Source organism: Streptopelia decaocto (genome assembly GCF_964273445.1).
Source record: "Streptopelia decaocto genome assembly, chromosome: 18".
NCBI classification, from domain to species: Eukaryota; Metazoa; Chordata; class Aves; order Columbiformes; family Columbidae; genus Streptopelia; species Streptopelia decaocto.
In genome coordinates, this window is record NC_138673.1 from 3738536 (window position 1) to 3765408 (window position 26873).

The 26873-nt window shown below is 44.8% G+C and overlaps 2 protein-coding genes across 3 annotated transcripts in view; one reads left to right on the top strand and one right to left on the bottom strand.

Moving 5' to 3' along the window:
- Positions 1-23792, top strand: part of MYBBP1A (MYB binding protein 1a) — a 53168-nt gene extending 29376 nt beyond the window's left edge. Inside the window, exons 24-27 of the mRNA XM_082068220.1 lie at positions 9823-9936; positions 20995-21096; positions 22187-22311; positions 23133-23792. Coding sequence (XP_081924346.1) covers positions 9823-9936; positions 20995-21096; positions 22187-22311; positions 23133-23673 — 882 coding nt within the window. The 3' untranslated portion in view covers positions 23674-23792. The remainder of the gene's footprint in view (positions 1-9822; positions 9937-20994; positions 21097-22186; positions 22312-23132) is intronic.
- Positions 1-26873, bottom strand: part of SPNS2 (SPNS lysolipid transporter 2, sphingosine-1-phosphate) — a 151716-nt gene that overhangs the window by 1655 nt on the left and 123188 nt on the right. Inside the window, exon 15 of one of the 2 annotated variants that reach the window (XR_014185624.1) lies at positions 14563-14844. The exons of the other annotated variant lie outside the window; for it this stretch is intronic. The gene's annotated coding sequence lies outside the window, so the exon portion shown is untranslated. Of the gene's footprint in view, positions 1-14562; positions 14845-26873 lie in introns of those variants that run through there. 2 annotated transcript variants of the gene reach the window in all.

A 26873-nucleotide genomic window follows, 5' to 3' on the forward strand; every position in this document is an offset into this window, starting at 1 on the left:
GACAAAATGAAAGCTTTCGGGATAGATTAGACAGGGTTGAAAGAATAGTGCCTCAGGGGATTTCGCAAGACGTTTCGTGATATTTGGTAATGTTTCTTTGAGCCTCAGCTACTGGGACATTCTGTGAGAATCTTTGCTCTTATTTCTTAACAAAAAGGCATTTCTTGCTCTGGTGTTTCAAGTGAAGAACTTGTAAAAGCAAAGCGGTAATGCTCCAAAATAAACAGGGCCATATTAAGAAACCAAATTGTCTTATATTTTTTTTTTTTTTTTTACTTGTGAATTTGTTCTTAACTTGGGAGAGAAGTGTATTTGGGAATGGAGGGGGAAATGGGTGTATTTCCTGGCTTTGTTTTTTTGTTTGTTTGTTTGTTTTTTAATGCAGGAAGGGAGAGGCGTGGATACATTGCACAGAACACGTTGCTGCACTTTTCCCTCTGATTTCAGTACAGCCTATGGCACCATTATTCCCCACAAATTTTTCAGTCCTGTAGTTGGACATTACAGAACAAGCAAAATTAGCGCTCGTGGGTTCTCATCTGTGTTCTGCTAATGATTTATCTTGTGTTCTTATGGCTTAATTATGGCATCTTTTAACTTTTCAAGAATTTAGGATAAGATACTGACTTTTTTTTTGGGGGGGGAGTGAGGGGAGGAAAACATTAAGACTAATGGGCCTTTCTCATATCGTAAGTGGTTACCCCTGCGAGAAATGAATCCCTGTGTTCACATACAAATGGGCTCCTCTGGTTAGGCAAGTGTAAGATGGGGCTTTTGCTCTGACAAAACCATCATCCAGAGCACTGTTTGCAGAAGAACCAAGTGTGGAAAAATCCACTCCCTAGCAGCAGTGGAGAGAACGTGATTTGCAGAGTTGTTGATGGAACAAATCAAGTAAGGATGTTTTAGGGCATGAAGAAACCTGTATGTAAGTAAGTACTGTGTATGTGCCCAGGTCTGCAGGCAGGCTGCTCCAGTGCCTTGACTGCTAGTCCTGGGTTTTCTGCTGGCTCAAGCATATTTAAAAAATCATACTGGTGTGACTTTGTCAGTGAAGGCAAAGACTATTTTACCTGTAAGGCCAAGGCTGACATAACTCCTGTAGGTGCAGCTGCATTATTTAAAGGTGGTTTCTATGGGGTGTAGCTCATTCCATGTTTTAGCCAGATTGAGCAGTGGTGGTTTAAGTGCTTGTGTCTTGCAATAGCTGTTTGCATGTTGTGGAGGAGGAGGATGTGACAGCGTAGCTAATGCGATAAAACTTTCTGTGGTGTAGACAAGTACTCAGTATTAGCAGAATGAAGTTAACAGCCCATCTGATCGATGCGACAGCTGTTGTTCAGAACCTTGGGAATAGTTGTGGAATTGTATGGATTTCTTACCTTGTCACTGCTGCTGCTTAAAGGACATCTGAGCCACAGGTGAAGAGGTTTATGAAGGGTAATAAAAATAAAGAGGAGAGGGGTGTGGCAGATGCAGCAGGAGGGGTAGAAGATGGAGATGATGTCTGTTTCAGAGGTTTAGAATTGAAAGTTAAAATAAAAAGCCCACAAACCCAACAGAGTCCATCGACAAGTTTATGCACTCAGGAAGGCCTGAACAGATAATCTACATGATGATGATGATCAAATGAGCAAAATGTGTCTGGTGTGTGACAGTTATTTTCAGTGCGCTGATATGCAAGCTGTTGTGAATTGTTTAAAGGTGCCTGGATGGAAAGCATCCTGCTGTATGTGTGGAAATCTGCTCCTCTACTAGTGAGGAAGAACAGGTACAACCTACTTTACATCAAACTGGACTGCAGTGCAGGTTGGCTTATTCTAAAACTCTGAAAATCGCAAGAGCTTGATGACGTAGGCTGTTTGGTGGGAGTGCACTGAGTAAGATTGCTTTTCTCATCCAAGGTTGTAAAATGTGATTTAGGTGTCACTTAAATGCTTTACATGTTGTAATTAACTAGCCTTGCAAAATTTTTCTCATCCATTTTTTGCAGGAACTTAATTTAAGCTTGTAAAATACCATTTGTTTTGATCACTTTTTGGCAGGAAGAATTTTTTCCTGGGCTCATAAATCTCTTCTTTGGTGTTTTTTTGGCAAGGCCAGACTGAGGGAGGGCTGGGAGGAAACTCCTGCGTGGCTCGGGGCTTGTTGTGTGGGCGGGGGAAGGTGTGGGAGCCAGGGGCACTGGTTGATGGGTGCGGGTGTCTGATCAGTGTTAACTTCTGCTGCCTTATTGTGCTGTTGGCCATTCCTGGAGGCACGAGCGCAGATTTGCAGACTTGGAAGCTTGTGTCTGGTAAGACAATGTCTGTGCTGGCCGAAATGGATCCTGCTCATGTTCTTCCCACCTCAGACAACAGTATTGGACCTTGTCGAAGGTGGCTGAGGGGATGTCTTGAAAGAGCCGATTGATTAGTCTGAAGACACTGGGTTGTAGCAGGAAATATTGGATTTGGTTCCTGAGCCAGATGATAATGCAGAAGAGATTTTCATGGCCTTTCCTGTGCCAGCACGAGCTCTCTCCGACTCTGCTTGCAGACACCAGGAGTCTGTGCAGCGATGGATAACGCGGTGCTCCTGCTGCGAGCTGGCTGCGCAGCCTGGGCTCCGTGCTGTGACAGTGCTGACACACAGGCCTGTTTTGCCTGTCTCCCTGTGTGCCACGGGCCCTGCAGACAGGAGCTCTGCACGCAGGTTTGCTCACCCTGGTGCACAGCAGGGCTTCCAGCTCTGGCACAGCCCTGAGATGTTTCTGAGCCAGGCAGGACACAGGAGACAGCCAGAAATGGCACAGCAAAGGCAGTCCCTGGGTCCCTTAATCAAAAGGGACAACAGGGTAAATGTGGGGTAAAAGTGAATGTCTAACACGTGGTGCTGCCTTGGAGCATGGGCAAAGCATTTTTAAATCAAGCAATAGTTATAGAGATGCTCTGGTGTCCTGGCATGGGCAGTTCTACAAAACCAAATGTGCCAGCTGTGTTATCATAACAGTCCTACTTATCCCAGAAGGGGCGAGCACTTCCCACCCTGAAACCTTTTAAATCGCTGCTAAATGAGAATCTTGGCTTCTCTGGTTATGTGCACCTTGTTTCAGCAGCACTGAAGAGGTTAAGAATTAAATTTTTCCTCTCAAACTAGTTTTCTTAAGCCACAGCCACGGCTTTGCCTTATCCTCCCTTCCCCCTCAATTTGGAACATAGATGGAACGTGGGTGTGTGCCATGTGTGGAATATTGCAGTTACATCTTGTGGATTGAGGAAAATTAGTTTGGCAAATGTTTCTTAATCATCTCTGGTTTTCACTTTTTAGATCTAAAGCCTTCAAATAAGGTTTGTATGGTTTAAGTAAATAATTGGCGTTTGTATGGTTTAAGTAAATAATTAGCGTTTTTATGTTTTAAGTAAATAATTGGCGTTTGCTTGTTCAGTGAGGATAGTTGTTAAGGATCTTGAAGGATATTTTTTTGTTTGTCCTTAACTTAGGAAAGTGTCTGTTTGTTTGTTTTCCTCTTCTTGCATCCTCCAGAGAATTTGCAGTTTGGTCCTGTCGAGGTCAACAGGCTGTGTGAAACTCAGACTTTTAAGTTAGTCACAAGTTTAAGTCCTCTGTTAAATATTGTCATGAAAGTTCCTAGCCAAGAAGACTGTCTTGCCCGCAGTGTTGGAGTGCTCAGTCTTTTAGAATTCTGATGATAATGTGTCAAGGAACGGTAGGAAACTTGCATATATATTGCATACATTGAAGTGCAGTTGCTTCTGTACTGCCTGTTGTGAATGTGCTGTAAAGAAGAGGGAGCACCATTGTTGTGGGCCTTGTTCTCCTTTCCCTCTCCTAATTTCATAATTTGCCATTTTGAATAAGCTGCTAGGCTGTTCCTAACTTGGCCTCTGCCTGCCAAACCATTATCGAACTTGTGGCTTATAGGTTCAGAAATACTCAAATGCATGAAACAAATGTGATAAAGAAATGAAAAGCAGGCCCTGAATGTCAGGACTGCTCTTTTGGAGTCTTTTTCTCCATCCTACACCCAATGTAAACACAAAAAGAGAGTATTTTAATGGTGGGGGCAGAAACAGGGCTAGACTGGTACTTGCTTCATGGTTTTGCATGCTGTTTCTTATCTTTTTACAAAAGCTTTGGCAGTGATTGGAAGAGCCTTTTGCTGTGGTGCTCTGGCTGTCCTGCCTTGTAGTAACAAATGACAGGTTATTCTCCTGTAACCAATAGTCCTGTAAGCTGGAACTTGCTGTGCCTTTTTTTTTTTAATGTTACAAATTGCAGATAGCTGAGGAATTGATTTAATAGTTTGACCATTTCTTAAAATTGAGGGAAATCTTATTTACAATTTCGCGTATTCTTGCAATATGTTGTTTTACCCCAGCTTTCCTGGTAGCGTTTGTCATGAGCGCAGTATGTGATTCATGTGATTGCAGTCGCACAGGGCCTGGTAGGTGAGAATTTCTAGAAGTGCAATTATTTTTTTGCCATATCCCTGTGGTCGTAGAATAGTCTTAATGCTGCGGATTATGTACTGAGAGCTGCTGTTTTGAGAACATGTGCTGACATTGGATCAGATGTGCTGGCGGGTCAGGTTATGCTGTAGCTTTGCTGCTGTGGTGTGTGTGCCAGAAGGGAGACATCAGTGCTCTGAAATACCGGTAGCCTGTGTGGTGTGATACCACCTGGGTATTTTTGTCTCCTGGGCTTCCAAGAACAGTGAAATGATGATCGCACTAAAGCTCCTGGTGCTTCTTCAGTTCTAAAAATATATTTGAGTTGCACAAACTCCTAAGTTTCCAGGTAATATTTCTATATCTATATCATCTATATATCTATATCTATATCTATATCTATCTGTAATTTATATACAAAGGGAAAAAGAAGCTCTTGCCATGCTGGCAGCGTGCTTCATGTTGATAAGATTCTGTCCATAATGCAAAAATGATAGACATAAGGATGGGGAAAAAACATCTTGATGTCTTTGGTGAGCATTTAAACTCCCCAGTGCTTCTCTTACAATGTGCAGGGGGGTCTGATGTAGCTCAGATACTGTCCTGGCTCAGAGCTAATGAGATGTTTCTGTCCTGCCAGTTAAACTTACTGCCTCTCTCCTGTGAGCTGGAAACATCATAAGAGAACTTAGAAGGGTTAAGCAGCTGTAACCTCCAGGCTGCTTTGAGACCATCACACAGAATGGCCCTGTGAAAACTCAGACTTGGTGGTTGGCGTGTTGCCGTGTGGGCACATCTTGACGTTCATTCTCCTCTGATGGTGGCAGTGGGTGACTGCTGATTTTGTTGGTGTCTTTTCTCATGGGAGTGTGTCTGTATGGTGTCCTTTTTCACTTGCTTGCAAAACCACCTCCAGCCAGCCTCCTAAAACACTTAAGAGTGAGAAAAGCATTTCTTTTTGTATCAGAAACAAGTCTCTTCCTATTAACAGCCTGCTTTTCTTTGCAAAACAACCCTTAATTTGGGTCATGCTTCCATCTCTTCAGCAATGCAGACAGAATCTCTACATCGTTGCAGAGGTTTCTTTGCTTTTGGCTTTTTTCCTGCACAACAGTAGTGATGGAAAGGCATCTCAATGTATTCCCCTCTGTCCCGCTCACCTGGATGGCGACTGGGAAGAGCTCCCGTTCTGACCTACACGGCCACTATGCCCGTGCCAGATATTTGCTTTCAATAACAAAACAGTGGCTGAATAGGTGGGGGTTAGTCTGTTCCTTACCATTTCAAACAGTCAGGCTGCACGTCTTGTCCTTTACTGCAAAGGGTAAAGGCAGGTTGTAAAACCCAGCAGCCCCGCCAGCTTGCGCTCCTTTTCAGCATCTAAATAAGGTAGATGTGCACATCTGGGAATTACCAGCACATCTCGGTTACTGCAGTGAGCACATTCACTATTTCAGAAAGAAATAAGAAATCTTGACTGTTTATACTGGGTGGTGTTTTGTGTTATCATTGTAGATAAGAAAGGAATAAACAAAGCTGGCAGGAAATCACAGGGTCAGCACTGCAGTTTGTTATTGTTTGTTCTCTTCTCCCACATGGACTGATAATGAGCATTTCTGCCTCATATAGTGACATGGTTGATAGATATATGTGGGAGTGTATGTATGTATGTACTATCCTTGCTTGAATAGACTTCACTTTTGTTTATTTTTGTATTATTTTATGATCTTTCTTTTTAAAAACTGACATTAAGAAGAAAAATGTTTTGATTAGGCAGCTGAGTGGCTACTGGTCACAGAATGGGATGCAGCATTTTCCTCTGCCCTTAATAAAAAGCTCTAATGTGGCTGTCAACTTCTTGTAACTATTCTGACATGTTCTCCTTTCCAAGATTGTGCATATGGGGGATGAAGACTTTCTCTTCTGAACTGGACTGGAGTTTGGTAGCTGGGGCTCTTGAGTCTTCTGCTATTTTTGTGCATTTGTGAAGTGCTGATAATACTTGGCTCTATTGTAGGGCTGTCATGAACACAGCAGGCTTGATTTGGCACTGAGAAAATGCAGAGAATCCTCTATGATATTCCTGGGAACAGTATTGTTCTGGCAGCCTCCAAAATTGCCAAATGCTTGTAAGACATTCAAAAAATATCAGTGATGCTGGAGAGGGCAGGAGGGAGAGGGACAGAACTGGGTAGTTGTTGAGCCCAGCTCTGTGCTAGATTTTGTGGGAGCACTTTCCAAACTTCAATTTACTGCTAGTCTGTGATATGATGGTAAAACATGCAGCTGGTCCCTGTATCATGCCCTTTCTGGCCAGTGGTTTGACATTTCTCAGCCCTGACAGATGAATTTGTGGCTGAAAAGCCATTGCTGAGGGCTGTTTCTTTCAAGGCGATGTGGCTGCTGTATGGTCCTGGTTGCTAGGCCACATTTCTCTGACCACATTTACTTGTTAAGCAGTCTTCTGATGACTTCCATCCAGGATCCTTTTTCACATGCTGATAGATGCTGTGATTGAGATCTGATGTTTGCACCTCTTTCTGAAGGAGAAACTTGGTGTCCCTCCTGTTTTGCTGAGATGGGATGGCGTTAGCGGGAGGAGTGGGAAGTGTGATTTCTTACTGGGTTTACCCTTGGACTGGGATTGAAGAACTGGGTTTTAGTTTTGCTTCTGCCCCTCATTTTTCTGGCTGACTTTGCTGATGTCAGTTCCTCTCCCTGTGGTTTAACTTTTGCTATTTAACTGTGAAGTTTGCTCTGGAAAAATAGGCTATGCGTGTTAATAACTAGCTCTAGGAATAGAAGAGTCACTGACTCTGTGATGAATATGATAACCTTAAACTACAGCATAGCATGGTACTGGGCACTGAGGACCTTGTAATCATTAGTGTCACGTTTGCCCTCTGAGATGTTCTGAGGCAAATTTGATTTCAACCAGCAAGTAAATTCTTTATTTTTATTCTTTCAAATGAGCAAAGTTGTTCATGCTTAGTACTAAACTATCATTTGGTTAGAAAACAATCAGGAAACACAGGATTGTGTTGAGTACAGCAAAAGCAATGTTTTCATTACATGAAACTCAAAACATTTTCTCTTTGCTTCAATGTAATGTACAGGCTGGAGGCATGAAAGCTATGAGTGTGACAAAATTACTAAAGACTGATAGCACCAGCCGGGATTCTCAGATGACTGGCTGTTTTGACTTCGTCATTTATGACACACAGAAGGAATGTTCAGTGTTCTGTTTTTCCTTTCTTTTAAAATAATTTCCAAGCTTAGTGCATACTGAGACCTGGGTCCCGTTCAGGATCTGTTCTGTCAGTCTCAGGTCTCCAGAGCTCCTTGTTCGGCTTTGATTTCTTTCCAGTTCTTTTCCTCATTGACTTGCAGGGCTCCCACCCACTGCTGACTGGTACGATTCCTGAGCAGGCCCTTATCACTGTTGCCTCTGCTCCTCTGTTCACCTCTTGAGTAAATCTGTAGTCCTGAGGTACTATCAGGATAGTTTAACAGAACCCTTCTCTGTGCTTTGCACCCACTTGCAGTATGAACGCTTTCATAATTGTCAAAGAAGAGATGGTGCCTTGAGGTTTATGACCCTGCCTGAGCCTTTCAGGATGAATTGTGGCCTTTCATCTGCTCCGAGGGTCACGTTGTCTTTGCAATTGCACTGAAGTGACTTTCCACTACATTTGGTACATGCATGCAGACATGCCATAATTTGTTCTGTAAGACACAGCCTCCCCATAATTAGGAGGAATATGTAAGCTTGCCTGCCTCGAACATGGCATTAGGGCGCGCTCTCTCATTAAGTCAACATAAATCTTTTGACGTAGTCTTGTTGGTTCCCTGCCACATTTTCTCCCTCGAGTGAAGAACAGGATTTCTGTGCGTGGGTGAAAGCTTGCTCTATTTGGATAATTCTGTTTGTTCGCCAGAGTGGTGCAAACTGGAGGTAAACTTACATAGATGTGTGACATTAGTCTGTTGTGACACAAACACATGTGCTGGAACTATCCAATGGGTCACCTCTGTTCAGTGTCCTGTCCCTCCCAGAAGCCTGGAGTATGTTGTATAGGAGACACAGACCTCCTTGAGCTCGTGGGGTGTTCTGTTCCACTGCCTACAACTTTGGATGGTCTGACTGCTCTCAGGAGATCATGGGATTTCTTCTCTTCCCTCACTTTGTATTCTTCAGTAAATAGTTCCCTAAAAATGCTCCAGAAACAAAATGTGGCCATCGTATGGCCAGTTTTTAGCCTCCTGCCACGTGTTTTCCAGGTTCCTTCCTTTGGACCCAAGGGGTATGTGGAGGCCGGGTTGGGTATCACCAGGCTACCTCCTTTTTTAAAAAATTTACTTTAGGCCTCTTAGACTTTTGATTTCAATGGTCTCTTTGATAAAGAGTTTTACAAACTCTGCCTGGTTGTTTTCTACAGGCTGCTTTCAGCTGCAATGTGTGGTTAAAAAAGGGCAGCCCTTGCTTTCTTTGGACAAAATTAACTCTTGATGCAATTCCCAATGATTTTTGGTATTTATACCTACATTTAATTTCGGTCTGTGTGGTGGCAGCTAGAGGCAATGTTTTGTTCTTTATTTGTGGGTAGAATTTGCTCAGTAAGTCCATGCTGCTACAAAATTTTCCCTTTAAATCCTCTAGACTATTTGCACTAATCCTCATTAGTGTATTCTGTACATTTCTGTGATTGGATTTTGTTATTGCTGCGTTTTTCTCGTGCCTAAGAAAGCCTTAAAGTAGGAATTATGGGATAGAAAAGGGCTTGTAAGAAGATTGCAGATTATTGTTGTTTTTCTAGTGGCTACTCTTTCCATTGCTGTGTTAATGTAAAGGCTTAATGAGCAAGTTTGACTCCAGGGCAAGGCTGAGGGCTGCTCTGAACAGCAGTTTCCATCTCGGGTTCCTTTGCAATGAAGCATTTGCTAACCTGCCAGCTTTTATTTTTGTTTATTTGTGCCTACTGCATTCATCAGGGCATGGTAAAGGGTTGAGTCACGCAAAGGGCTGCCTGAAGATTTCTGGAGACTGAAAGTGATGCACTCATAGCAGCTACCTGAACCATGTTTTAGATATTAATGCCTAAATCTAGAAGCAGCATGATCCCCTCCCTTTGACCTTGTCTTTTAAGTATGTGCACTCAACCAAAACCCACCACCCTGTCTCCTGAGGAATGACTCTGTCAGGGTCTAGAGAATGTTTTCTAACAGAGTGACATGGATGTTGTTGAGGATATGCAGCATCTGTAACATAGCATTCCCTGGACACTGTGCTTAGCTCTGCTTCAGCGCAGTATTTGCATTGCTGATATCTTCCCTAGAGAGTGCAGAGTTTCACATCTCTTTTCTCTTTCAGGCCCAGGCTTGTTTGCTTCTCCAGAAGGTTCTGCTACTTCGTGAACTGAAGCTCTTCGTGACGGAGGAGGAGTGGGAGGAACTGATCAGAGAAAGCATCAGCCAAGTGACAGAGGTAACAAGCTTCAACATGTTCAGTGTATAGATAGCGCCTAATGGGTGCTGCTTTTACTGCTGTGATGCTCGTTCTCGGAGCTGGAGTTTGCAGCTGTGCTCAGCACTCGGGTTGTGCCTGCTCACACCAGCTCTGAGAGGTGTCCACCAGGACTACAGCATTCTTGTAACGCCGCTGTTCGGGTGTATTTTCACAGAGTGCAAGAAACGTGTCTGCTACAGCTCAGCAGTGCCAATGTATGAATCCAAGAGACAGAGTTTGGGTTTTAGGGAATATGCTCATTCAGATTAATTTAAGCTGGTTTTAAAAAATTACTTTTGAATTGGAAGGTATTGTGAACGTCGACTTAATGTCTGAAGATGTTAAGGTATTTCTGTATTTGCATGATCTTCAGGGCCAAAGAGAGAAAGCTGAGGTCCACTAGACTTCTGACTCTTTCCTGGACCGGACTCCCTTGTCAATATTGTTTATCAGAGAAACCTTAGAATACATTGGAAAATAATTTGTACGTAAAAAACGGTGACACAGAAACTGCAGGGCTCCTGATTCTCAATGCCAAGCGTGGATTATACCTGAAGACAATTTTTGGGTGCAGCTATTATGTAGGAGGTGATCTATGGGACAGGAGACTGAAGAAGCAAGTGCCATTCACTTATATTCTTGTGGATTAACGTGAGGGGAACCAAACAGCCAAATAAATGTTATGATGTGGTGACTAAACTTGATGACACGGGAGATTCCAGTCTTGGTGTTCCTACGTAACTGTAGTATTGACGTCTTTTTAAGTGTAGCTTTCATTCTTCATGGACTTCCTTAAATGCTGGTTACATGGCAATTTAAGCCATTCTATAATTTACCATATTGGAACAGAACAATTAGTTCTGTTTTCTTTTGTTGAGGAGGGACAAAATCTAAGCAGGTTTAAACTAAATAATTCAGAGGTGCTGCGTATAATTCTTGAGCAAGCAGGTTATCTTGGGTTTCATTAAATAGCTTCTATTTAATGATTACATCAGGAATCCAATGGGTGGAGTTAGGTGTGATTTTATTTTCCAGCTACATAAAACATGCCCTCCTCCCAAGTGGGTCATCTCCATGTTTCTCTTTTGCAGCTGGATACCTGCAAGACTTGGTGATTCACTGGGAAGCCACAAACATTTACAATCCCTTTATGTTGTTCTTGTCAGGGAAAGTTAAGCGTCTTGCAACCCATCCAGTTTTTTAATGAGCTTTGCTACCAGAGCTTCCTCAGTGCCTCTCATTTCTGTGGTCATCTGTGTTTAAAGAAAAATTCCTGGGAAATATTGTCAGTTTGTTTGGGCTGCCCAAGGTACACGCTGCGGGCAGGAGACCTCCCGTACTATTAACTAGCAGTGGTATATAGGCCTGTTCTCTTTTTGGCCTGAAAAAGCCCTGATATAACATTTTTAGAGTGTTCTGTTGGTGGACATATGTGTACTGGGTTTTGTCTCCCTCCTGCTCTCGCCTTGCACATCGCTCAGTGGAGCTGGGGCAGCTGCACATCTTTAAATGTTGCTGTAATTAGGAGGGATCAAGGACTTTGTATATCATATAACAGTTTTGATTCATAACCAAAGGCTGATCCTTGTGCTGCAAAACTTTTTAAGGCTGCAAAAGCTATTCTGTGTCCTTTTGGTGGTGCAGAAATGCTCATTTCTCTGAGTAATAGCTGCAGAAACGTGCAGTGGCTCTATGGTGTAGTAAAACAATACTCATATCATGACTGATCTCTTTTGGCGATGGTGAAAATCCCTTGTAGCAGAAATCAGAGGCTGGAAGCAAAGCAAATTTAGAATCTACAGAAAGTATGTATTTGTCAAAGACAGTAATCCACCAGTAAAATAACTTGCTGAAGAGTTTATTAGCTCTGAATTGCCAGGTGGAGATTGTGTGCTTGTCTGACACAAAAGCTACAGGTTGGGTGGAAGTTACAGGCTTGGTATTGAAATTATGCGCTGAGTTTTCTTGGACTGTGCTAGGCAGAAGCTTGGGCTAAATGACAGCCCTTTGTGTCCCTGGTGTCCCTGCACCCCTCTGCTTAGCTGGAGGGTGGGGAGGGCATTTGCAGAACCAGGGGCTTCTCCTGCAGCTCGGTCACATCCATTCTCACCTGAGACTTGTTTTGGTGGGACATTCTACGTCAGCCATGATTTTGGAGGCGAGTGCATAAGTAGGCAGATGTTGGCATGCGAGTGTTTACACATGAGAACCTGGACTGAGAGCTGTAATTTGTGATGCTGTGGAAAATGATGTTTTATTACCCTGCCTCTATTTGAAAGGTCTGCATTTGTTGTCAGTAGCCATTCCTGCCTCCATCCCTCACAAATAGCTGTTTAAAAAGGAAAGTATGGTAACGCAGAATTTTATACCTTTCTTTGACCCAGGGAGAAGTCTGAAATAACCTGGGAGGGCCAACTCTTTAACTGACTATAATCTTGGTGCCTGATTTCTCATCCTGTCTTGCCTGAAGTGTTTGCATTGCATACCTGCAGATCACTTGGTGAGGAGCAGGGAGCCTGGGATGGTTTTAGGCAGTGATATGTGCTGGAACTGGGACAAAGCAATGTGAGAAAATTGCGGTCTTGGATATCATTGAATTATGTGTGCAAAACGAAGAGGCAGATGAGGGAGAATCAGCGGCCAGGAGCTTTAAGTGAAGAGACAGCTTCCTGAAATAGCAGCTCTGGCTGCTGCGAGGCAATGGCTCTTGCACTTACATAAGCTAACTTGACCTTATTTGTTCCCAAAATGTTTAAGCATGCTTATAAAACATGTATGGCAGTAATGAGGGGTTCATGTTTGCCATCTCCTTACTGACAGTGAGGGAAGTCTTGATATCCTGCTTTGGAGTTGACTTGTTCTTGTGAGTGCCCTGCTTGCTCTTGGTGCTCTTGCCTTGTTCTGCTGGGTAACCTGTGCTGAAAGCCGTGTCTGCAACTCCTGGGACCGCAAAGATGTGGAAGCGGAGAAAGAGCTTTGGCAGAGTTTTGGACTCCCAAGTCCTAAATAGTTACTTTACACAAAGCAGAACCTTGCTACAGTTGTTCAGGTTTATTCTAATGTTGGGAGTCTAGACAACTAGGTTGTGTTTACAGTATAAAGAAATAAGAGTTGCTTCATGTTGTAGATGACAGAGCTCACCTGAGATCCTAAAACATCTGAGAGACTTCTTCCTCTTCCAGAGCTTTGTTCTTTTATCAGTAGGTCTCAAAGCACTTTACAAAGGAAGTTCAAACCAGTGAGTTGTTGATGTAATGAAGAAACTATTTTGCAGAAACCAAAGGGCTGATGTTATTTGGTTTACTAAAGTAGTTCACCCTGTTTTACAGATGACACGCTTGGCTGGGAGCTAAGCCAAGAATCAAACTCGGGTCTCCTGAGATATCCCAGGGACCTTCCTTGCGCACAGTCTGTTTCTTAACTTGGCTTCAGAACACCCCAGTGTGTTGGGCAGCAATCTCTGTCCCCACGTTATCTAAAGGAGGATGCTGGTGGTTGTGAGTTCAGGCTGCCGGATCACGCCATGAGGCCAATGGCAGAACCCCAGGGGCCCAAGTTCCCCGTTTCACACAGGAACTGTCGCAGTTTTGGTGAGGGATCTCTGCAGGGTTGCTGCTGGGCTCACACACTGTCTTTTTGATTCTATCAAGCGCCTCTCAGTTTGGTCTTTCAGCTCTCCCAGTTGTGATTGTGGACACATTTTGGTGTTTGTTCCCCTTGTTAGATGTATTCCTGTTTTCTTTCTGACGTGTTACAGAATTGCCATCTTGGCTTCAGAGTGATCTTGAAGCCCTGCGGATTTTTCAGTAACTTCACTGACAGATTTGGCACAGGAAGCTCCGGGATCAGAATACATAGTTTCATTACCTTTTTGTGTCATCCCTTTCCCAGGGACTTACTTGCCCTCCTGAAATGAGGTGCTTTGTGTAACTCCCACCTTTGCTGAAAGTCAGGAGGAAGTGGGAAAGGATTTTGAGGAATATTCTAGAAAACATGTATTTTCACAGCTGAGCAACTTCAAAACAAAACAACCCTCAGAAAACTCTTGATAAAACTACTTTCTCTGGCTTGTACACAGCAGTTTCCTGAGGGTTTCCTTGGTCTCTCTTCTGCAATAAGTGCAGCATAGGAAGGGCCTGCTACTATTTCTTCCTTTGCTTGTCTTGTCGGTGTTGTAAGGGATGGGCAGAGCACATAGTGTTCAGGTTGGTTATTTGAAAGCAAAATGGGATCCTGGAATGTAAAAACACTCACTGAATCTGATACCTAAATTCATTGAATGACCAAAGCTTTCCAGGTTACCAATATTGGAGACTTTCAGTTAAATATACACATAGTCCTAATGAGACACATGTGATGCCTGCTCCCGTGTAGGATAACCCAAGACCTCTTTTCCAAGACTCTTATAATTTAAAAGTTACTATATGCTCTCTGAAGACTTTTATTGTACGGCATTAGAGGGTTTTATTGCTATTGTGTTGTTCAGCTGGGGATTTAAAAGAACTAGCTGGAGCTACTCAATGTGGGAGGGCAGAGAGGGATATACTATATAGGCTTCCAGTGTATTTCTGAAGGGCATCACATTTGATTATCGGTGTCTTAATTTGTAGGGAGATAAATTATTAACAGTGACTTCATCAAATCTCTAAAAAAGCCATTGTTCATTCTTTTTTCTTCAAGATTGCCTGAACTTTTATCTGTCCATCGTTATAAATTCTTAATTCATTGCCCTTTCTCAGCCTCTTAGCTTGTAAAATGAGGCCAGTGGTGATTTAACTGATATCTTTGACGTGCTTTCAGAGTACTGGATGTCTCTGTGGAGAATTCATTCTCCTCTGTTCCCTCAGCTGTCCCGTATGGTTTTTCCCTGCTGCATTTTCACATGATCTGTGGAAAAAAAAGTCAGATCTTTAAACTTGGGTAAGCATTGACATTTTCTGTGAGAATGGCTTCTGAATTTTGGGCTCCTCCTTCTAATAACAGCCAAAATAAACATTGCAAAAAATGCCCTTTAGTTATACCCTTCAGCATGTGGATCTGTTTAGTTTCCTACCTTTCTTCTCAGTCAGGGGCAAGAAGCAGCTTGGTGGTTCCCTTCCTTTTGTGAGCATTTCTCGCTAACTTGTTTCTGTGAGAGATGCAAGGAAAAAGATTTTGAACATTTATACTTTCACTCTTCAGAAATTTAGTGAGTGAGAATGGAGGGAGAAGGGATTGTCGGTGCTTTCTTTCCTCCTTTTAGTGCTCTCGGCAGCAACTGCTGGGCTGTTCATCTTGGGTTCTTCTATTGTATAGTGAATGTTGTCTTGAAAGGAAGTATTTGAGGGTGGCTTGTCTAGGTTTTGGGAAGCCCAGGGTTCGTTCCTGACTCTGTCATGGTCTGTGTGACTCAGTGATGTTACCTGGCCTCTCTGAGCCCCTGTAAAATGGGGGAGAATGATGCTGGCTTAGCTCTTACCTCTTAGGAGGTGTAAGAGTAATTACAGGTAAAGTGGGGGTGCTTATGTTGGATAATGACAGGGGCTATGAGCATAGAGAATACTAAAATACCTCATTTGGTTGTCAGTTTGTTATTAGCCTCTACATAGCAGGGGAAGGCTGTGCCCCTCCCAAACTGCTCAGATCACCTGTACGTTGACATGGGACATCTTGTGCTCAGGTAATGGCCACACTCTTGCAGGGCCCCAAACCCACTTTCTGGAGCCCTTCTGGGTGCGGGTCCACCACAGGGACCTGAGCCACAACAGCAGCAAAACACCAGGTTGTGTCTTTGCTCTGGGACCCTGTGTGCAGCGTGGAGCCAGGGCAGGGCTTTAGCTTTCAGAGGCAGCGTGGAAGCCGTCAGCACACTGAGCCCAGACCTCTTCAGCGCTTTCTCCTTGTGCCTGTGGACATTCAGTAGAGTGGAAATTTCGCTGAACTATTTGCTGCTGGAGAAGAGAGTTTACCTTGACGACCTCGGGCTGTGCCAGGGGGTGTAAGGTCGTGCAGGGTGGATGCAGGTATGTGTTTTGCAGATCCAGGCACTTGGCACTGTATTCAGCCATGAATCTGCACATTTATCCGTCAGCATCAAGTCTGTTATGGGGGAGGAGGGGGAAGGATGGAGATAGCACAGCATGCGGAAAGAATGCAGGTTGGCTGGGTTTCTCCAGCTCAGGGAGCAGTGATGGATCTGTCAGGCTGATCCCACGGAGGGGAAGGGCTGTTTGTTTTGAACAATGAAACAGGCTGAAGGACGTGCTGGGAATGCATAAATATTAAATAGTGTTCAAACTTCCAGCTAGGAAATGTGCTTGTCTCTTGGTAGGAGAACACTCCTCTGCACTCTTGATATACTGCTGTGTCTTCTAAGTCTGGGCTAAGTGTGTTCCCCACTGTGGTACCTGTGAAAGGGAAAGAGGTGCAGGTGGGTGTGGATGTGGAAGCTTCCAGAAGTTTTGCCTGGCTCCCTGCAACAGCATTTGCCATCTCCCCTGTGGGCAAAGCTGGGCAGTGGCTGGGATGCTGACTTTGGCTCTAGATGCACATACACCACTTTTTGCTGTATTGCAGGTTTCAGTGGAGCTTAGACTAAAATCCTACCTGGGAAAGTGAGACATGGAACTCTGTGGTTAATTAGCTGCAGTTAACTACTTGTACGGCTGAATTGCTGCAGGTATTCACCTCCTGTGCTCTAAACCAAACTTGGTTTATGCTTTGCGAAGATGGAGTGCTGCGAAGTGCAATAAGAAGTGAAACAAAGGCTGAATCCTGCTGTAGTTGGGATATCTCCATGTGTGGTACAGAAATTAGGAATATAAGAAAATACTTGATTGCTAAGATGCTGGGGGCGTGCTGTTCTCCTTGTAGAAACCCTAGAAGCAGAGAACTTTGGATCCAGGAGTGCCATCCCCCAGAAACAGCCAGAGGCTTTTGGAAGCAGCATATTTGACACAACAAGACTAAACCATCTCTGCCAGCTGAATCCATGTAGAGCGAGGCAGGAGCTGTGTTGCTGTATTGACTTGAGATGAGATGGCAGTTCCAGCTGTGAAAATCGCCTCCTCATTTTTCCTTCTGGAAAATGACCTGCCCAGATCTGCTGACAGCTCAGATGTACAGGCATGATTAACCATCACAGGTATTACTGAGCTCTAACTGGAACTGAGATTCCCTGTAAAGTGGAACTAGCTGTTACTGAAGGAGCGGAGTAAAAAAAGCAGAAAAGGGGAGAAAACCATAATGATCAGCAAGTGATGTAAGTGGGACTGTTGAGTATAAGCCACATGGTCTCTCTCCCTTGAGCATTGAGGGACTGAGTTATGTGCCTCTTGGCTTGGTAATGCTTTTGGTGGGCAGGGGAAAGCAGAGCTGGATAAGTTTTTGAACAGCACATGGCAGAGAATCACTGAACAGGTAGTTAGACAAGTTCTTCTGGGTTTTCGCTTAACCCTCCACCACTGACCTGTAGCATAGCTGGGAGCAAAACTGCTGCTCTGTGCCTCAGTCTTGCTGTGTAAAATAGAGATACTTGCCAGCCTAGTGCAAGTCTTTTGCAATCTAATCAGTGTTTGAAGCTCTCCTAAGAATGCTGCAGATGACTGAAATACTACTTTTCTTTTTAAGGCATGTTTACCATGTGGTGCAGTTTGCCATCTGTTACATAACAGCTTTTGCTTTAATTTTATGATTGTATTTTATACATTCCCCAAATGAAATCACAGTAGGCATGTAAAATGGTTGACCTACGCAACTGGGGTGGCAGTAATAATTTCACCTTTCAGATAGCTGAGCAGGGGAGCAGACCGAAGCAATCTGTTGTGTGAACCCATAACGTACAGACAATGGTGGGTACCTTATGTATAATAGTAAGAATTTATGACAAATAAGTGGGAAAGCTACTTTTGAGGTTTGGACCAAGCTCCTGTTGAAGACACTTGGGATTTCATTCCTTGGGAGCAGTTCCCCATGATTTGCCAGCAGTTCAAAGGCAGCTTCTTTTTGATGTCACATGCTGACACAAATCCCATGGAAGCAAATGCTCCCTGCTATGGGAGGAGGACAGTGAAGATAGCATCTCATGTACGGCCTAACGGGAAATTACTCTGAGACAGTGGTGATGAGATCAGGATAGTAAGTGACACTCATCTGAGCAGGAGTTGGGCTCAAATCCAATTCAGGGGCCTTGACTGTCTCAACCAGAGGTGCTGGCATTTTTTGTGCTCTTTGGAGTAAATTTCTTTCACACCTTTTATAGCAGAAGGGAAAGAGAAAAGACACCTATTGAAGAATAATAAGGCTTTATCTGAATCCAGCTTCCTTAAAGCAAATCCATTCTGCCTCCAGACTAGAGAAAATAGTGGATTCTGTAGGAATTAATTATCTGGTGCTACTTTGCTGCTCCTTTGGCTTCTTTACCCACTCCTACCCTCTTTCTTGTTTCTTCCTCATCTTTGAGAGCTGTTTAAAAATGACCCATTTCAGGAGGGAGCTATTTGTTTGCAGAACACCTAAATTGTACTGAATTGCTTCTGGCTATTTATGCTGTATTTGTGTTTCCAGACTCATGCAAAACACTACTACATAAATTCTTAGTCTTACAGCACTGATGTCACTAGACCAGTGATATCTTCTGTCTCTAGCTGGGCAAGCCACCCTTTTGGTTCTATAAGTCTGCATTAATTTGTTCGGGCACTCCAAACAAGGCTCATGTCCTGATTTTCCTGAAAACTGCTGGCAGACTTCTGAAAATCAGCCCCTCGGGTGTTGTTCAGAGCTATAGGACTCTCCTGTTGACTTCAGTAGGGTGTTTTCCAAACCTTTCAAAGCACCAGGGCAATTCTGGGAAGTAGGAATGGCAGCGAGACCAGGCAGAGTCAAGCCAGCACGATATAAATGCAGTCATTGACATCACTCATGTACAGTGAAGAGAAAATGCAATTTATTTTTAACACCTTCTTAATTCCAAAATGCTTGTGCATTAAAAAGGTGAAATGAAAGTTGACTTCACTGTGGCTTCTTCTCCCAGTACTGCCCTGATTCCTCATCCTGAAGAGCTGGCAATCCATACTGGTTTTGTCTCACTGTGAACTTGTAGACAACGTGCCGAAATAGGATCTCAACTTAATAGCCTCTCTGAAAGCTAATTTAGCCACAAGTTAGCCTGGCAATATCTTGTTCTTTAAATTGCAAACAAAATTTTTATGCAAATCGGGCTGGTTTGTTTTCATTATTGATATTATTACTAATGATAGTAATAATAAATATTATTACTTATTGTGGTAAGCCTAATACATGCAGTTTACATGGCCTATGGGCTATTACATCCTACATGTGAAGATTTATTTTTTTTTTTAATCACACACCCTCTATTTATTTCTCATTTTACCTGAGAGACTTTAGAGCTGCTGAATTGTATGACCTTGTAGGTTAATGACAGCTCTGGAATAGAGTTGCACTGCATCTATATCAGGAGAGAGTAATTAGCAAGTTATTGATAGTCAGATGAAGTTGCAGCTTGAATTCCAGCTAGCAGAATGTGGTGGCTTTCTATCACAGGGCTTGAGTGGTCCATCCTGGTCAGGAAATAAGTGTATCATTATTATTTAAAAAAGGTAATCTCAGGGTGTGGAGCCTGTACAGATAGTAAATAATTGTACTTGAAGGCTGCTGCTCCTGCAGATATGTTATCTGGTCTCCCCACTTTTTCTGGTGAAAGTATTCCTTATTTTTTCTGTTGTGGGCATCATTACTGAAAGAGCTTGCTTTGGGGAATAAATTTCTTACTTCTCTCTGTGCCTGTGAGGATTTTTACTTGATTTGCCAGCTTCATGCTGATATAGATGAAGAACAGTTTGCTCAGAATCCTTAAAATTACTTCCAGTCTGAATGGAGCAAAAGTAATAGATGGTTAATTGGGAGAGACTGCATCTCCTGGAGAACCTTCTGCTGCTGGACACAGGTTTGGTGCCGTGACTTCCCAGCCACGTGTGTTGTCTGAGGCGCTGAGGATGCTGAGCCTGGGCTGCGTTGGTGTGTTAGGTTGTGGTTGGACTTGATGATCCTGAGGTTCTCTTCCAACCAAAATGATTCTGTGTTCTGTGTTCAAACTCCAGGCAAAGGCGGGCTTGGCCACGAGTTCAGCCTCCTCCAGAGAAACAGGCTGTGATGGGCCACACCACTTCTACAATAAGCTTGTCCCTGCAAATCCTATCTCATCTTAGTGTAATCCATGCAAGCTGTGAGGCTTACTGTGATGTGTGCATCCGCACAGAAATAGAGCGGGGCAGAAAACTACCATGAAAGCAGGGCTGTGAGGACCAGCTGCAGGCAGAGGATCAGTGCTCCTGAGCCCCTGGGCCGCCTCTTTGATCCAGCTGCCTTTTTATGGCGATTTTCTGCCCTTTTCCACTTGTAAATAACTGTGGCTTTTATTTGACCTATCTTTGGAGTGATTTTCCTCTAAGCCAGACCTTTCAGTGTCTCAGAAACCCTGCAGCGCGTAAAGGAAACACAAAGAGATGAGATTTTTCTCTCAGTCATTTCAGTGAATTTAAGCTTGATTGACAGGCCCTGTTCTAGTGCTGGCAACTGGGATTTCCTAGGCGTAAGTGTTAATGGATTTTTGCATTAGCGCTTTATGTGTAAATCCCAGCTTCCTCAGCTGAGTAGCTGTTGTCCCCAGGTGAGTCTGTTGTCTGGCAGCCTCCTGGCCTTTCCAGGGGACAATATCGCCTGTCGTCTTTGTCTCCAGGAGGCAACAACATCTCCAGTTGTGCTTTAGCTTAGAAACTCAGGAGAGCAGCAAGGGTTGTGGCTTTGTGGTATGCTTGCTCTTATTTTGTCCAGTTGTTTCTTAATTAACCTGGGCATCAGCAGCTTCCACCGTGTACCATCTTGAACATTTCTAGATTCAGTGTGGTTTGTGTTCCAGAGTTACTTCGGTGTCAGGTTAATCCTGTCAGTCATTACTCATTTTCTGCTTTCTTCTGAGAGGAGTGATTTGTTTCCCCATTTAATGTGTGCTTTTTCTCCATCTCCTCATTTAATTTGCAGAGTTTGAAAACGGCTGGCATGTGTGTCCTGAAGGCTGAGAAAGAGAAAGTTGCCAAGAGCTTGGAGCTTTTGAACTTCCTGCTCAAAAATGTGACAGAGCAGGTGAGTGCGTGACCTGATGTGCTGCAAATTATTCTTCTGAATACCACCAAGGCCTCTCTTAAATGTCATTCTTGGATTTTACATTGCGACTGCTCCATTGCTATGTCCCACCTCATTTCTTACTGAAGGTACCCCTGGAAGGAATGCCTGGCTGGATTTGAGGACAGAAAAGCCCTCATGTCTGAATAAGTGACCCGTAGCTCTTGTGAGCTGATCTCTAAGTGCTCGTTGAAGGGTTTGTGCAGTGTTCCTCAAACACGTGTGACATCTTCTTATCAGCAGAAACACAGCCTGGGATACAGTGAGGGCGAGCTGGGTTTTGTCCCAGGTGATTGCTCTGTCCTCTCCACTGATTTTTAGTTTCCAGAAACTGGGACCGACCCAGAAGCTTTGGGAGCAGGTGTGAAGCTTTGTTCTGAGGCTTTGTTTTCCATAATAAAAAATGCTTTTCTGAACATGAGAAGATTTTCTATAGGTGACAAAGTAAGTCTTCAATGTGGTCTTATTTACTGGAGCAAAATACCACAGGCAGCAGAATTGCTGAAGACCAGTTTCCTACTGATAAGCACTGAACTCACACCACAGCCTGTTTCTTTGTGAAGACCTAATAGGAAAGTGGGTGGAGGAGAGAGATTATTCCCAAGGCTCTTGTAGGAACTGAATAGCCTTTGAGAGACCCCTTTTTGTCCGATTTTACTGGAATTATCCAGTGGGTTGTGGAAGAGGCAGCCAGAGGCAGCATGACTGTATTCTTTAGAAACCAGACTGAAAATGCTGCTGCTTTTCTTTTAGATAGGTACATAGCTATGTGTCTCCTTCCCCCTCTTCCCAGCCATGGAGTGAAAGGAAAGAAGACCAAAGGACCTTTCAGTCCCTTTTATGCCAGTACAATTCCAGCTGTTAGACTCAAGCCTCTCATGCTAGAGACCTAGTTTTCAAGCAAGCCCGCTGCAAATGGTCTCAGGGCAGCAGCCTGGAGAAACCAGGCAGGATTGGTTATTCCTACCATAGTCTTATCCCAGGATGGCCTGTGCCCAGCTGCTGTGAGGGCCTCTTCTGCACTCTGATTGTTTGTATTTGCCTCTTGCAGAAGCTGCATGTGAACTTGACGGAGTTGGACAAAGTGCTGGTAGCTCTGAATCAGCCGGAAGGCATTGGGAAGTCGGCACGTCTCGACGCTCTCTACTGGAACGTCATGCGCTGGCTGAATTACACGTATGTACGCTTGGCATTCTGGCTTCTTGACTTGCCTGGGGGACTGCCTGCCTGTCCTGCTTGTCCTCATTCATGTGGGGAGGTAGGAAGAGGAGAGAAGCCAAGGCACTGAGCTCAGGCTGGAGTTTGAGTTAAATGGAGCTCTTGGGTTGAAGTTGAAATAATGTGGTGTTTTGCTTGTTCACAGCAATGCTGGGCTTATTGTTCCTTGTGCTTACATGCTTAGAATTGGTCCTTGATGGGAAAAGATTGTAAGGCATGTCTGATATCTGATCGTCTTGTCTGTAGAGGACTGAGCTGGTGCAAAGCAGCATGGACTGGGTGGTGGGGAAGGTGCTGATGGACCTCTTGGAGAACAGCAGCAGCAGTGGCTTTCTTGCAGCAGTACAAAGGCTGCCTAGATGAGAATGGAATGGTCTCTTGGGGGTTCTTGCTGGAAACCCCTTGTGACTGTTAGCACAGTGGAGGCCTTGCTGGGGCTGTTCACCTTGCACAGACAGTCTCAGTAGCCTTGCACAAGGCCACAGGTGGGTGCACTTGAGAAGGTGTAAGTACAGCGTTACCTGCTTCTGTGGAATGGGGATTCTTCCTCAAGTCTCTGTATGACTTCTTGAGTCCTGGTCCAGCTCTGGCTGTTCATTTAACTGGTCCCTGTGCAGACTGAGGACAACCTCCAGGGATCACGCTCATCCTTGCAGCATGCCTGTGCTTCCTGTGCCTTTCTTCTGCTTCTGCCTGTTCGTGGATTGCCTGTAGCACAGATCACACTGCTCCCTGGCTGTAAACTAAGTTGCTCTTGATTTTTGGCATTTTCTCTGCAGGAAGCCCAAGAAAGAGAAGACAGCCAATAAGCCTGTGCAGGATGCGGAGCCCCTTAAGCGGAAGAAAAAAGGCTTCCTGCCAGAGACCAAGAAACGCAAAAATCGCAAGAAAGGTATCCAGGAGAATGGGGTAGCACCAGTAGCTAGTGAAGGTGGAGAACCAGCACCCCCAGAGGAGCAGCCCCCGGAAACCGAAACACCCAAGCAGAAGAAAGGCCTCGTGCCTGGTAGTGGCAAACACAAGCATCGAAACAGAGGCATCAGGGAGAATGGAGTGGCAATGGTGGAGAGCAGGGAAGAAGCTGTTAATGGAGCAGATGCTGTAGCTGGCAAAAAGAAGAAGAAAAAGAAGAAGACTAATCTGAACAGGAAAAGAAAAGGTGATGCAGGCAATGAAGCTGAGCAGGTTCCAGCTGCAAAGAAAACCAAGGGGAATATCAGCCAGGAGACTCAACAGAAGCAAGGCAAAGCCAACCAGCAGAAGCAGGGCAAAGCAAAGAAGAAAAGAAAAGAGAATAAAGCTCCAGTGCTGCAGGAGTAAACTCCATGGACTCACCCGGGCCTGGCATGGCAAGCAGGCTCAGAGGACTGTTTTAATATCTTTTATAAGTATAGTTTTTATGTCCTCCGTGACCTTAAATAAACCTTCCATGATGCTGAGCTTGGAAGCTGCAGGTCTGACTTGTGTGGAGAGTTCAGCTGGAGAACAGGGAACTTTAGCAGGCCACACACCCTCCCGGCTCTCTTCTCTGGCAGTGCCAAACAGCCTGTGCTTGGGATCACAGACTCCTGTCTCCACAATTGCCCAAGGCAGAAGTGAAAGCCTTGTGTGGGTGTCTTGGGGAGCTGCAGCAGGTGCGCAGGCGCTGCTGAGTTGTGTGGTTCAGCCCTCTGGGAGGTGCAGAAGTAACCCCGAAAGGCACATTTCTGTCCTGCCCAGGTCCAGCACTACTCGCAGCTTTTCCAGTCTGGAAGATGCTGACTCTCTTAAATGCTGGGAGGTAAATGGGCTTGTACATGCATATTCTGGGGTCAAGGATATCCAATTTGGCCACTCAGGTGTCACCAGTAACTACCATGACCTACCTTTCCTGCCTGTTTGCTGCTGAGTGCAGGAGAGGTGATGGCACAAGGGACATCAATAAAGCAGTGAAACAATTGAAATGGTTGATTGATTTGCTGGTCTGCCAGGCCAGCAGGGGCTGTGCAGCTGTGCAAGGCACCTGTTACCAGCAGGTTTACTACAATCTGTGAAGGTGACTCCTTGGAGCTGCATCTGCTTATTTATCCCCAGGCTCCTGAATGCCATCACCCCTTTGTTCCCAGCCAGGAGGTTTTGGCAATTGTTGTTGCCAGTCTTGTCTCCAAGAAAAAGGGTGTCTCTGCTTCAAAGGGGCCTGTTGGCACTGGGGATGCTGCTCTGCCTCTGCCATTTAATGTTGAAAGCTGTTTCATTGCCTCGTTAAAACCTCAATCCCAGCTAAACCCCTCCAGATGTCTCCCGAGTGGTGACTTTTGGTATATTATGCAAATGCAGCATACAAGAGGCCAGCCGGTCAGGGCCATCCATGTTTAATGATCCGGAGATGCTCTGAAGAGGAGCAGGGCTTTCAAATCTGAACACTGTCTTCACTAACGATTTCTTTGCTTCTTCTGTGCTTGTAAGTAGGACAGCCTGGGACTTTGTACCACTGCCCCTGCAGAACCAGAGGAGAAACAGCATGCAGGTGTGGTGGGTGGGAAGCAAGGTGAGCACACAGGTATGAGAAGACAGCATTAGAGCCCACGGGGCTGTCTGTTCAGATGTGCAGCAGGGCAGCAGCTTGATTGTGTCATGGGAGCTGAGCCTGGTGGACTTTCTGCCCCATAGAGCTTGCTGAGTTGTTTTAAGGAGCCCTTGGGTTTGGAAGGGACCTCTGGAGAGCATCTGGAGCCCACCTGAGTGTGAGCTGGGGCCATGGAGGCAGCATATCTGCCAGGGCCACAGAGGTTAAGAGTCCATGCAGATTGGTTTGTCACTGTCCTTTTGCAAAGAGACCGGGGAAGGACAAAGTGGGAGGCTGCAGCTGTGCCAGCCATTGCTTCCGACAGAGGTGGCAGCTGGAGGGGTTGATTTTGGCCTCCCCCTTGCCAGTGTGGAGGCTGCTGTGCTAGTGTTCTGTTTAGTCTTCGGCACTTGCAGAGCAGTCAAGGGGAAAAGGGACAGGAAAGCTGGAAGGCATTGTGCAATTTGTGCTTTGGTAACAACTTTTTTGCAGTTAAATTACCTGACTTTAGAGTGGCTTTGATGCACAGTTTATAGAAAGCAGTCACTAATCCACCAAGTCAAATCATGTTTTGCAGGCTCTTATTTGTGCCTTTTAACAATTGCAAAGGTTTCATTTTGCTTGATTTCATGTCCTGTCTGTCACTTGACCTTTAGGACTTTAGGGGATAGAGCAGGTTTTGATTTTAATGAAGCCTTTCCAGCTGTCCTGTGCACAGAGGCTCTTTGGCAGCCATAAGAGCTCAAGGGTTCTTCTGAATAAAGAAAATAGCTGCAGGCCCTGGAGCAACGAGCTCAAGGCAGCAACTGCTGGAGCTGGGGCTTTGTCCCAGGCAGGGGGAGGCCTGGGAGGAGCAGGGCTGTGAGCCACCTTTCCCAGTCTGGTGCCTGCTGCTTGTGTAGGCTGTAACTCTTTTAACCTTTGACTTTTTGGTCCCAAGGTGCATTAAGACTCTTCCCGCTGCCTACGACTGGCAGAAGAGCCAGTGCTGAATTGCTAGTGGAGGGTCTGGACAGGGCATTGAGGCTGGGAGGAGGCCGGCTGAGCTGTGAAGTTGGGCAGTAAAATGTGCTTTTCTGCAAAGGGGATTAAAAAAATACACCTGTCTCTCTTCTTTGCAGATGAGATCAGTCTTGATCAGTCTATGGCTTTGAAACCTCTGCCATGGCAGGATCCCTGCCTGCTGTTTGTCGAGACAAATGGTAGCTTAGCCATGTTGCTAATGAGGCTGGTGGGGAATTAGCCACCCTGTAGCGGTGGGATCATGGTGATGCAGGAGAAGCTCTGGGGTTTACTGCCAGGACCATGTTCCCGTGGGGTGGGAAAGTGTCGTACAGCACTGGCACTGACGTGTCACTTGTGGCCAATATGCATCACTGCTAAGTGGCAAATATAGTGGCTGTGATCAACTCAGCAGCAGCCAGGCCTCTTCCAGAGAAAAATAGCTGCAATAGCTTTTACTTTGAAGTGTGGGACAACAAAACCTTTTTTTTCTGAGTTGTATTTGCTGCCAAGACTTGAGTCCCAAGCTTGTTCCCAGCTGCTCCAGACTTAAATAAAATACAGCCTGGCACAGGCTCAAGATGTACCTGGGAGACACCTGGAAGACAGGGAAGCCACAGGCCTGGTCTTGTCATCAGCAATACCACTGCAAGTCCAGCATGCAGAATGGTGAGTTGTTTGGGTTTTTTTCTTTTCTCCCTTTCTTAGGCAAAGCAGAACCTGTCCTAGTGGCAGCAGGAGTTGATGGTGACATTACTGTCTAAAAGGATTAATTCCTTATAATCAGAAACACCAAGGTTGGTTATATAAATTGGCTCAACATGGGGTTTTATCACGGTTTGTGGTGTTCTGCTTTGTGCTGAGAGACTAGAGAAACCAGCCAGGTCCCTGTTTAGTGGGGAGGGTTGAGCAGCATGTGCTGGGGTTGGCAGATGTTCCCAGTTGCTTGGTACTGGTTTGGCTGGGGGCAGTG